At 36.9% G+C, this 12,156-nt stretch overlaps 1 protein-coding gene across 1 annotated transcript in view; it reads left to right on the top strand.

Annotated features, from left to right (window-relative positions):
- Positions 1 to 12,156, top strand: part of MEIKIN (meiotic kinetochore factor) — an 82,295-nt gene that overhangs the window by 30,828 nt on the left and 39,311 nt on the right. The window contains exons 8-9 of the mRNA XM_074314104.1: positions 4,800 to 4,864; positions 9,496 to 9,566. Of these exons, the coding sequence (XP_074170205.1) occupies positions 4,800 to 4,864; positions 9,496 to 9,566 (136 nt within the window). The remainder of the gene's footprint in view (positions 1 to 4,799; positions 4,865 to 9,495; positions 9,567 to 12,156) is intronic.

The following is a 12,156-nucleotide window of genomic DNA, read 5'->3' as shown; positions in this document are numbered from 1 at the left end:
TTATTCCTGCAACAAAGAAAAGATGGCTTAGAAGAAGTGACTAGATTGAAGGGATGGCTAATATAGTATTTCAAGTGAGGCTTGATTAGGATCTGAACTTTAGCAGCAAGGATAGCATAAAGGAAAATTTTGAGAATCATTCACAAGGGGTAATCAAGAGTTTTTAATGATTGGTTGGTTCAGGAAGGAAGATGGTGTCCAAGTTGGTCCCCAGTCTTCTGAATAAGCAAACTGGGTGAAGAATGACTCATTCACATAGAAAACCAAGAGTAAGTTGAAGTGGCAAATGATTTTAGTTTGGAAAACACTGAAATGCCTACAGTATTTTGAATTGGGGATATCCAGCAAGCTGTTGAATATCCCAGCCTGGAGAGCAAGGGAAAGGTCCTGGGCTGAAGGCATAATTCTTCCCTTGGGAATGTGTAGAGTGAGAAAAGAGTAGTATTAGTGTGATAGCCTCCTTATGAATATGCTTGTCTCTAAATGGGGAGAAATTACTGAAGAAAAGAAAATCTAGTACTGTTATTCTTAGGTGAATTATTCTTTTTTGGTAAACAACAGTGATAATTCTAAAGATAAATTATTGGGGTCAACAGAGAGAACTAATGATGGACTCCACAATTTGCAACACAGTATATTCTTAAGGAAGGAATGATATTTGGACAATAATGATACCAGATTTGAGCACCTATTATCTGTTAGATATTTTGGCATTCTATTTAATTAAGTAGCATGTTCGCAAAGTTAAAACCCTACAATTTTGACGTAGTACCTAATGGAGAAACGTAGTTTTGTTTATATTGTTATAAGATCTGTACAGACCCACTTCAATGACTGTTGCCTGTGTATTGAAATGGAGCAAATGTAATGTAATGCTTGATTATGTGTATCTAAGCTCTCTCTTAAATGCCACCCTCTCTTTAAGAAATAAAACCTACTACTTGGATGTGTAAAGAAAATATATCTTTATTTATTTTTAAGGTAACTGATCTAAACTTCTCATGGGCTCTCATCACTCTTCTCCTTTATTTAACTGGGAAATTATAAGTTAAACTTACTTATTAATGCCATCCAGTTACTCCCAGTTAAAAGTCCGTTTTGGGTGAATACTGAGTCTTTTAAGATTTTTTTACCCATTCCATATTCCTGAGGATGGCATATAGGTAGGTGATCATATCTCTTGATTTGCCTGGAAGAGTTCCAATGTGTGCCTTTTATTCTGTCAATTTTTAATAGAGCTCCCTTTTACTCTCAGTAAGATGCCAGTTTGAATAATTACTCACCCTAAATATAGGGGTATAAACATAGAGGCAGGCCAGAGGTGGTGGGAGGGGTGAAGCTGGGGCTTAAAGTATCTGAAATCTACAAGTTGCCTCTGGATTTTTACTGATTTGTACTGCAGGTTTCAAGACTCACTGTATACCTGGGCTGGACCCTACCAATAAAGTCATTGGTGAATTTATGGCTGTATTTAGGGCCTGAGGTCTTTCCTCACCTTTGCTTTTGTTGCTACTCCAAACCTCTTGAGTCCCATTGAAGTCCTACACCCAGACTTTGACCCGGTTGCCTTTCTGCAGCCTTTGTGGTAGTCACCTCACCACAGTAGCCCCATGTCAGGTGTTTGGGATCTCAATTTGACCACCTTCTGCATTGCCCTTAGTATGTGGAACCTTGGGAATGTAGTATGTGTTTATAAAGTACAGGAATTAAGGGACTCTCAGGAGGGCTAACTGAGGCTCCTGCTCTGCCTGAATATCCCAAACTCTTACTTTTATGTTGCGTTTCCACCCTGGATGGATGTCTCCTCCTAGAGTTCTAAACAGGGAGTTTGGCACATGCCCCCTCTACTTTTGGCTTTCTCTTTGCATCTTCTAATGTCATCTTCCCACCTATTACCCCCACCTCCAGATTTTGGGCTTGAGGGAGAAAAGTCAGTGCCTGTTGTCTGACTGCTTGTTTCCTAAGCCTCTGTCCCCTTTGCAGTAATCCTTAAGGCTGGAAGGTGTGGAGGAGGGATCTATCTTGGGTCACATCCTGAGTTCTTTCTGTATACTATGACTAATAGTAAAACTCTGTGGTTGTGTCCACCAAGCCTTGATCTCCATATGTTAATAGGAACTTGAGGAATGTAGCAGGATGTGACTTTTATGCGGTGTTAGAGTTTGGACAGTAGATGAAAACAATGTTAAAATGACAACATCCCCCACCCCCTATTCTGTGTAGAACCATCTTTGTAGGATTTATGAAAGGTCGGGTCAAACCCAAATCTTCTAGTAGCATTAGCCCATTACCAATCTCCAAGATATTTAAGCAAAGGTTAAGAATTCACTGAAAGGATGAAATGACCAAGAATGTTTATTTCTTTGATAAGTGTTATTGGTGTCATATATAGGAGAGGTGGAGACTTCTCCCTCACCTCAACACAAGAGAGGAAGCTCCAAGAGAACCATTTGGAAAGTTTGACATATGTCCTCTGTAATTTGGTTTCTGATTCACACCTGAAAAGTCTAAAGGCAAGAGGGTCTGTTAGTTGCTTTATGATGACAGAATAAACAGGAAGCTAAGTGTATTTTCAGAGTTTGACACAACAAAGATTTGTGCATAATGCACAGAAGGGAGCCAGGTATGGATCAACTTGAAAGGGATCATGCCCAATATAACTTCTGCGAAAAACCAAAGTAAACTTAATTAAAAGAGGCTGGGAGTTCTGTCATCAAATGCAAAAGCTGAGGAGATCCTGAAGAGCAGCAAATGAGAGAGCCCCATAGGGAAATCAAATCACTGAACCCTTCAAAAATGCTTCAGGTTTGAGAGAGTCAGCATTTGGTTATCTGTCACATCCAAAGGGCACAAATGGCGTGTTAATAATAGTATCAGTCAAGATCAAGAAAGACCTTCCTGTCCCTTACTATAGCTTTCCCCTACTCCAGTGCTAGAGGACCCCAAAGAGGAGTTACCACATGGGAGCAGGAAAAGAACTGCAGGTTGTGAGTCTAAACCAGGCCTAAGTTGAGAAAAGGAAGAAATTTAAAATGGATTATGAGTTTGGTGTTGTGATATTACACTGGGCTTTTTATTACCTAAAAATAACTCTTTATTACAAGAGAATACCACACAAGCAATGGAATACACCTGAAAGTTCATTCAAGGATAAGAAAATACTTTTTTTTTTTTTTTTTTAAAGATTTTATTGGGGAAGGCGAACAGGACTTTATTGGGGAACAGTGTGCACTTCCAGGCCTTTTTTCCAAGTCAAGTTGTTGTCCTTCTAATCTTAGTTGTGGAGGGTGCCGTTCAGCTTCAAGTTGTCCTTTCAGTTTTAGTTGTGGAGGGTGCAGCTCAGTTCCAGGTCTAGTTGCCGTTTTCTAGTTGCAGGGGGCACAGCCCACCATCCCTTGCAGGAGTCAAACCGGCAACCTTGTGGTTGAGAGGATGCATTCCAATCAACTGAGCCATCTGGGAGCTCAGTGGCAGCTCAGCTCAAGGTGCTGTGTTCAATTTTTAGTTGCAGGGGGCGCTGCCCACCATCCCTTGCAGGAGTCAAGGAATCCAACTGGCAACCTTGTGGTTGAGAGGATGTGCTCCAATGGAGCCATCCAGGAGCTCAGCAGCAGCTCAGTTCAAGGTGCCGTGTTCAATCTTAGTTGCAGGGGACTCGAGGAGTTGAACTGGCAACCTTGTGGTTGAGAGCCCACTGGCCCATGTGGGAATTGAACCGGCAGCCTTTTGAGTTAGGAGCATGGAGCTCTAACCACCTGAGCCACCGGTCCGGCCCCAAGAAAATGCTATTTTAACAGGATGAATTTAAAGGGGAAATGTGAAAGGATAAAATTGTTTTGATTACTGAGTTCAACTCTTCAATAAACGTGTAATAGGAATTTAGAAAAACATCTTACATTTGGTTTTCAACTCCATTGTCTTCCTAGGAACTTAGAAATCCCATTTTGGTGGTCAAAAGTTGAGTTTTGATCCTTTTGTATTCCTCTTGTAATAGCTAATTCTCTCCTACACATTTGTGTAGAATTAGGGGCAGTCTCATTTGTGAAAGCATAAAAGAGAAAAGGATATTTATTTTTAAAAAGTATTATGTTACTTGAGATCCTTACCATAAGAATCCTGGGAAACAAGATTGCTATTCCTTTTGCATAAATGAGGTAACCAAGACTCAAGACAGGTTAAGTAACTTTCCCAAGGCCACTCAAGTGTGAATAGCAGAACTGGGCTTTCAAACCAGGTTTCCCTGATTCTAAACAGTCTGCCTTGCCCTCTACACAGACTGTCTCATGCTGATAAATGGAGATATATTGCCTTTATTAAACTATTTGTTCATATAGATATGGTAACTTTTTTTTTTCTAACTAGTTGTATTTTTTTCTACAGGATAATTGATTACATATAAATATCCATATTTTAAGTATTTGAGGAATCTCAAAAGTTACTGAAAGATTAAAAGAATACCATTTACAGAGAACAAACTGATGGTTGCCAGATGGGAGGGAGTTTGGGGGCTGGGTGAAAAAGGTGAAGGGATTAAGAAGTACAAATTTGTAGTTATGAAATAGTCACGGGTATGTAAAGTACAGTATGGGCAATATAGTTAATAATATTGTAATAACTATGTATAGTGCCAGGTGGGTACTAAACTAATCAGGAAATCACTTCATAAATTATATAAATTTAATAGTTTAACCACTATGCTGTACACCTGAAAGTAATATAAAATATTGAATGTCAACTGTAATTGAAAAATTAAAAATAAATATAAATAAAAGTGTACCATTTATTTGTTCTTATTATAGAGTGATGACATTAGCAGATGAAGATTTTTCTCCAAAACCAGAGAGTACGTCAAATTCAGAATCAGGTAATAAATAGTGAAACTAATCATTTTCATAATTCTGTATTTCTTTACTTTTGTCACAAGACAGTATATATTAAGAAAATTGGTAGCCCAGGAAACTGAGTGCTTTTTAGCTTGATTGTATTTAAAAAATGAAGATATGTGATGTTAGTAAGTGAATCTTAACTATCACCAGCGCACCCGTCATCAATTCATTTAATAAACGTTTACAGAGTATGTACTCTGTACCAGGCGTTATTGTATATGCTAGTGGGTAGTGATACACATCCCCTGCCCTCATAAGTCCCAGTCGTAGGAGAGGAAAATAATCAGTAAACAGATATATTTGAGTTACATGTGATGATTGAAAAATGAAAAGATAAACAAAACACCTTTCAGTACAGGTGCTCTATCACTAGGTTATTAGAATAAACTTAACAAAACATTTATCACCTTTTTAACCTTTGCTGTCTCTCAGATTACTATTTTCTTCATGCAAGTTTTATAGCATCTATTTAGGGACAAACTTGATAAATTGCTGCTTTTGCTCTTAATGGTTATAAATGTTTATATCAACTAAAAAAAAAAAGTGTGTGTGTAATTTCACTTTAAGAAGACTTAATGAGCATTTACTAAACTCCAGGCATTATGTTAGGACCTGTGAGAATAAAAATGATTAAGATTGTTTCTGTTCTAAGAGAAATTAATCTAGTGATAAAAACTAAACTTGTAAAAGCATACTTTCTTGGAAGGAGTAGTACCTACGACCCTGCAGGGTGAGCATTAGAAGGATTTGTTTTATAGATCAAAGAGTAAGGGAGCTTGCCCAATAAAATATTTTTCTTTGTCTGTGGAAAGTATTATTCATAAAGCTTGGTAGTAAGGCAGAATAGTGACTCTAGAATTATATGCTTTGGTATTCTTGCGTTTATGTGATAGATTGACTTAAAATTAAATAAATCACATCTTGCCATAGAGGTAGTTTTTACACATTCCTTAACTCAACAAATCCAACTGTATTCCAGTTGTGTGTCAGGCTCTTTAGTAAATGTTAAAAAACCGAGAAATGCCTCTATTCCTGCCTTCAAGGAGCCAATAATCTAGTAATAGAGACAAACTAATAAACAAGAAATTACTTGACAGGCCACTCCTGCTCAGTCTCCTTTGCAATCTTATCTGTTGCTATATTAGCCATTAAATGTGGGAGTTCTTCAAGGCTTGTTCCCATATTTTAATCTCTTTTCAGTCTACCCCTGATATGTGTAAGTGTCTTGTAAAAGACAGAGCTTCCAAATTTGCTCTCAGTCTATACTGTCCTCTGAGGTTAAGACCCTTGTATGCTGGACATCTGGACATCTCCTCTTGGATGTTTCAGAGACATCTAATATCACCATTCATTAATTCCATTCATTCAGCAAGTATTTATTAAGCACTTACAGCACGACACAAATTGTTTTAATTGCTGGAGAACATGACAAAATACTTGCCTAACAGAGCTTATGTTATAGTGGAGAAAGAAAGATAACTAAAAGATAAACAAATAAATATATAATAATGTCAGAAATATGAGTAATGAAGGAAAATAAAGAAAGGTAAGAACAGAGAATGTGACTGAGAATGCTGTTTTAGATGGGGTAATCAGGATAGGCCTCTGAGGAGGTGACATTTGTGCAGAGCTTGAGTGAAGTGGGAGAGTAGGCCATGTGAAAAATCCAGGGACAGAACATGCCGGGAAAAGGGAACAATAAGACAAAAGGCCATGAGGTGGGAATTTGCTTGGCATGTTTCAAGAAGAGGAAAGAGGTTAGTGTGACTGGAGCAAAATGAGTTAAAAATAAAAATGGTAGAAACTGTGGTCAGAGAGCTAGTTAAGCAGTATAATATACTCGTAGTCTTATATGCCATTGTGAGGAGTAGGAATTTTATTGTAAATGTGCTCAGAAGCACATCTTAGAGCAGAAAGATGGCATGATCAGATATATATGCATATTTTAGAATTACCACTCTGGCAACGATGTGGAAAATAGACTAAGCAGGCAGGAGTAGAAGCAAGGAGACCTTGTTAAACTAGTGCAGTGGTCAGATAATGGTGTAAGAGACCGAAGTGGTAGCAGTGGTCTTACTGGGAATATATTTTAAAGGCAGATGTACTACGTATGTTGCATGAAAGAACACAGACACAAACATGTATACACTGTGTAATTCCACATATGTGAAGTTGAAGAACAGGCAAGACTATTCTGAGTGATAGACGTTAGAATAGTGGTAATCTTAGGAAAGGGGCTGCTTACTGGGAAAGAACATAAGGGAAACTTCTGGGTGTTGGAAATATGGCTGGTGATTATATGGATGAATACATATACATATAAGATATGTGCTCGTTACTGTATATATGGAATACTTCAATAAAATATTAAAACTTTGAAAGGCTTATTAGCATCAAGAGAAGATGTGATGAAACAAGTTTATTACACAGAAGTCTGGAGTTTGGGGCAAAGACTGGGGCTGTAGATAAATATTAGAGCCTGAGTAGAGATGTTTTGAAGCCATAGAATAGATGAGATTACCTACGAAGTGCAAATAAATAGAAGAGAAAAATGTAAAAAAACACAAAACAAAGCATGTATTTTGCCATGAATAAGGTGTACCCATGTTTTTGGCCCAAACTTTCAGGGGAAAAAATATTTCATTTTAATTTTTTAATTCAAATTTTTATTTGTTTACATTTAGGTACTTGTTTTTTGTATTATAAAGGAATTTTAGCATTTATTTTTAACATACTATGATACAAGAAATTTAATGTAACAAATAATTACAAAACCCAAGAACAGATACAAGGTACAAGAAATTTTATGTACCAGTAACAAATTTACGCTATTTACGCACCATAGAAGGTCAAGAACTCTTCGTTGTTGCAAGTTCATCGTTTCCACAAAACCGATTATCGTATTTCAGGGTATTTTGCATAAAGATATTGTTATTGATTTCTAGAGTTACACTTTTATCTCATAAGCATAAATAAAAGAATTAAAAACACTTATATAGATATGGATTTAATACTACCCATGTGTAATGCACATCCTTATTTTTCCCTCACAAATTTGGGCTAAAAAGTTCACATTATACACAGCAAAATACAGTAAATGGAACACTCCAACATTTAGAGGTAGCTATAACAAAAGTTACCAAGAGATTTAGGACTGAGAGTTGTCACGACCAAGACCTAACCTGGTCTATCTCAATTAGTAAACGTAGCTTAGCAAACCTGAAACTTGGGGATCGTCCTCAACACCTTCCTCTTTGTCACTTCCTATGTATAATCTATTGTCAAACCTTGGTATCAATTTTTTCTCTTACCAAACTCTGAAATCCACTACTTCTCTCTGCCATGGGAGATGAAGATGAGAGGAGTGATTAGCCTCAAGGGTTGCAAGTTTTAGCAGATAAAGATACAGAATCCCCACTTAAATTTGAATTCAGTTAAGCAACAAATAATTGTTTAATATAATTATGTCACAAATATTTCACATGCTTGTACTACTACATGGGAAATACTTACACTAAAAAATTATTCAATGTTTATCTGAATTTTAAGTGAGCATCCTGTATTTTATCTAGCAACCTATTAACCTCTGCAATGAGGCTGGATATATGTAAGCAATACAGGGATCATAAAAACCAGGATTTTGCATGTCAAGTGAAGAAGCTTGAGTTAACTTGAGGGCCGTGGAAATCCTTTTGGAAGAGTTTTAAGCAGATAATATTAGATATTTATTTTAGGTATACAATGTGAACAATGGACTGCAGAGGAAGGTGAATTGAAAAGCTATTGGAATAATCTAAAAGAAAATATTTTGGTGTCTTAAATCAAGTTACTGGTGTTAAGAATAAAAAAAGCCAAATTTGCAATATTAAGTACATATAATAAGTAAAATTGGCACATTGCAAATAGTAAATACTTACTGCTTTGAGTTGAGTTTGGAGAGTGAGGAAAAGGGAAGTGTCAAGACTGAAGAGGAACTACAGTAGGGGCCAGAGAGGGAAGATGTTCACACCTGTTGTACTGAGATCCATTTAGGAGGGACATGAAAGGTTTCTGCTCAGTATTCGTGGGAGCTGAAACTAAATTGTGTGGGTGTGGGAGTACACAGGAGGAAAGGAAGTTACACCAGTATATGTGGACAGCTCTTTGAAGAAACTTACCCATGGATAAGAGGAGACAGAGGAAGTAGCAGGAAGGGGTGTGGGGTACAGATAAAATTTTTGGTAAATGAAAGAGACCTGAACATGTTTTAAATGCTGATAGAAAAGTTGCAGTAGAAAGGGCCTGAAAATATGGGAGAGTGGAAATGGAAGGACAATTAATGAAGAATTTTAATCACTTATACTTTCTCTAATAATTGGAAAGTAAATATTTTATATAGAATTTATTTATTCCTGTGAAACCTGGATCTCTTGAGATAAAGATATTTTAAAGAGTACTTTCTGCTATCTGTAGCAAGTCAGATTGTGCAACATATATTAAGTTCTTCTAAAATGATTACAAGGCACAGTTATTCAGTTAGTTTTTTTTCCCAATTTGAGTTATCTTTTCTGTACTTACAGTTAATGATAGGTTAAATAATTAAAATACTAAAGTTTGTTTTTATTTATAGATCTTGCAGCTTGTGAAGTTGTACTTGCTAAGAAAACTCACCCTTCAATCCCTGAAAAAACAACGAAAAAGGCAAGTATTGAAGATGAATAACTACATAAACCATAAATTTTATTAAGGAAGGACATACTTTTAACCACGCTTTCATAGGAATTATTTTTCAGCTATGTAAGTAAATAATTTAAAACATTTTTGGAGTTCAGCAGCTAGATTACATTATTGTTTCATGAATATATGCTCTAAACTTAATGGAAGAGAATTAAAATTTATAATTTTTCCAACTTCTTTTTGGATAATTGGATGTCTATTAATCATTAATTTGAGGTAAAAATAAGCATTTGCTATGTAGCCAGAGCAGTGTTTTATACTGAGGAATACATGATGTTTTTTGTTTGTTTGTTACATTAGGTTTGGAATCTAGAGGTCTTGGGACTTTATTTATATAGCAGGAGTTACTGTTTGAGTGATTACTCAATGCTAAGCATTATTCTAAGCATTTTTCATTAATGATATCTTTCTTTATAGCATTCCTTTCAGGTAAGTTTTTAAAAAATATATGTTTGTTTTGTTTTTACCTTTTTTATAGCTGAGGAAAATGAGATTTAGATGTTAACCAATATGTTTGAGGAGCTTGTGGCAGGTCTTTCTGGAACTGAAACCTGTACTGTTTTCACTACAGCACACTGTCATTGTATACATTGGGGAGCAAACTGAAAGAGGGCAAGAGTGTCAGCAGGAAGATTCACTAATATGAAGTTGGAAAGGTTTAGGATGCGAGATTGTGGTGGCTTTGACTAGGATGTAGGAGGGATAGTGAAATATGCATGGATTCAAAATGATTTTGCATGTAGAGTCCATAGGTTTAATATAGGGGATGAAGGACTGAGAGGTATCAAGAAACATTTCTGGGTTTCTGTCTTAAGCAGTTTGGGTGGATAAAGGTGCTATTTGATGTCATAGGAAAGGGAGGCGGTCTGAGGGCACATTAATATAATAATTATAATACATATACTGGTCTCTGCCCCTGGTTCCTGGCACCGAGCTCCTAAACCCTTGTAATTTCCTAAGTGATAAGAACCCCAGCGGCATCTCTTGTTTTATTGTTTGGTCTTTGGCCCCATCCCTAACACAGGTCTCCTAAAACCCTTGTAAATTCCTACGCGATAAGAGCACTAGAGGATCTTTTGTTTTAATGAGGCACTCAGGGTGGGCTCCTGGGTGGCTCCTGGATGGGGTCTGGTCACCAGAAAGACCAAGCCATAATTAGAAGCTTGGAATTTTCAGCCCACCACCCGTACTCCAGAGAGGGGAGAGGGGCTGGAACTGAGGTTAATAATTGATCATGCCTATATGAGGAAGTCTCCATGAAAATCCCAATAATAGGGGGTTCATTCAGAGAGCTTCCAGGTGGGTGCACACGTCCACACTGGGAGGCTGACACACCCTAACTCCACAGGGACAGAAGCTTTTGTGCTCAGGACCTTCCCAGCCCTCACCCTATATATCTCTTTGTCTGGATGTTCATGTTTATTCTTTATCATATCCTTTAATAAATTGGTAAATGTGTTTCCCTGAATTCTGTGAGCCAGTCTAGCATTTTAATTGAATCTGAGGAAGGGGCGATGGGAAACTCCAATTTGTAGCCAAAATCAGACAGAAGTTGTGGGTAACCTGGGGACCTCGTACTTATGATTGGCATCTGAAGTAGAGTGGGAGCAGTTTTGTGGGACTGAGCTCTTAACTGTGGGAGCTGACACGATTATCTTCAGGTTGTAGATAGTGTTAGAATTGAGTTGAATTGTAGGACACCAGCTGGTGTTGCAGAGAATTACTTATTGTGGGGAAAACGCCCCATACTTTTGATGATCAGAAGTGTGTTTTCTGTGAGTAGTAAAGGAGACTCACAGGAGAAAGGCTCATAGGAAGGAAAACTGAGGTGTTCTTTTTTCAACTTCCATTTATAGTAGCATCAAAAACAATAAAATACTTAGAGATCTATTTAACCAAGGAGGTAAAAGACCTGTACACTGAAAACTATCAGACATTGATGAGAGAAATTGAAGAAGACATAAATAAATGGAAAGATATCCCATGTTCTTGGGTTGGAAGAATTAATATTGTGAAAATGTTCATACTACCCAAAGTGATCTACAGAGTCAGTGCAACCTCTATGAAAATTCCAGTGGAATTTTTCTCAGAAATAGAAAAACTATCCCAAAATTAACATGGAACCACAAAAGAACCCAAATTTCCAAAGCAATCTTGAGAAAGAACAAAACTGGAGGCATCACACTTTCTGATTTCAATCTATATTACAAAGCTATAGAAATGAAAAGAGTATGGTACTGGCATAAAAACAGACATATAGACCAGTGGAACAGAATAGAGAGCCCAGAAATAAACCCACACATTTATGGCCAACTAATTTTAAGGGTGCCAAGAACAGAAAATGGGGAAAGGATAGTTTCTTCATTAAGTGATAATAGGAAAATCAGATACCTACTTGCAAAAGAATGAAACTGGACCCTTATTTTATACCACTCACAAAAATTAACTTGAAATGGATTAAAAACTTAAATGTAAGACCTGAAACCATAAATCTCCTAGAAGAAAACATGGGAAAATCTCCTTGACATTGATCTTGGCAATGATTACTTTGATA

The sequence above is a fragment of the Rhinolophus sinicus genome, linkage group LG10 (assembly GCF_036562045.2).
Source record: "Rhinolophus sinicus isolate RSC01 linkage group LG10, ASM3656204v1, whole genome shotgun sequence".
Classification (NCBI taxonomy): Eukaryota; Metazoa; Chordata; class Mammalia; order Chiroptera; family Rhinolophidae; genus Rhinolophus; species Rhinolophus sinicus.
Note: the sequence above shows the minus strand (reverse complement) of the source record. Positions and strands in the feature narration are given on the sequence as shown.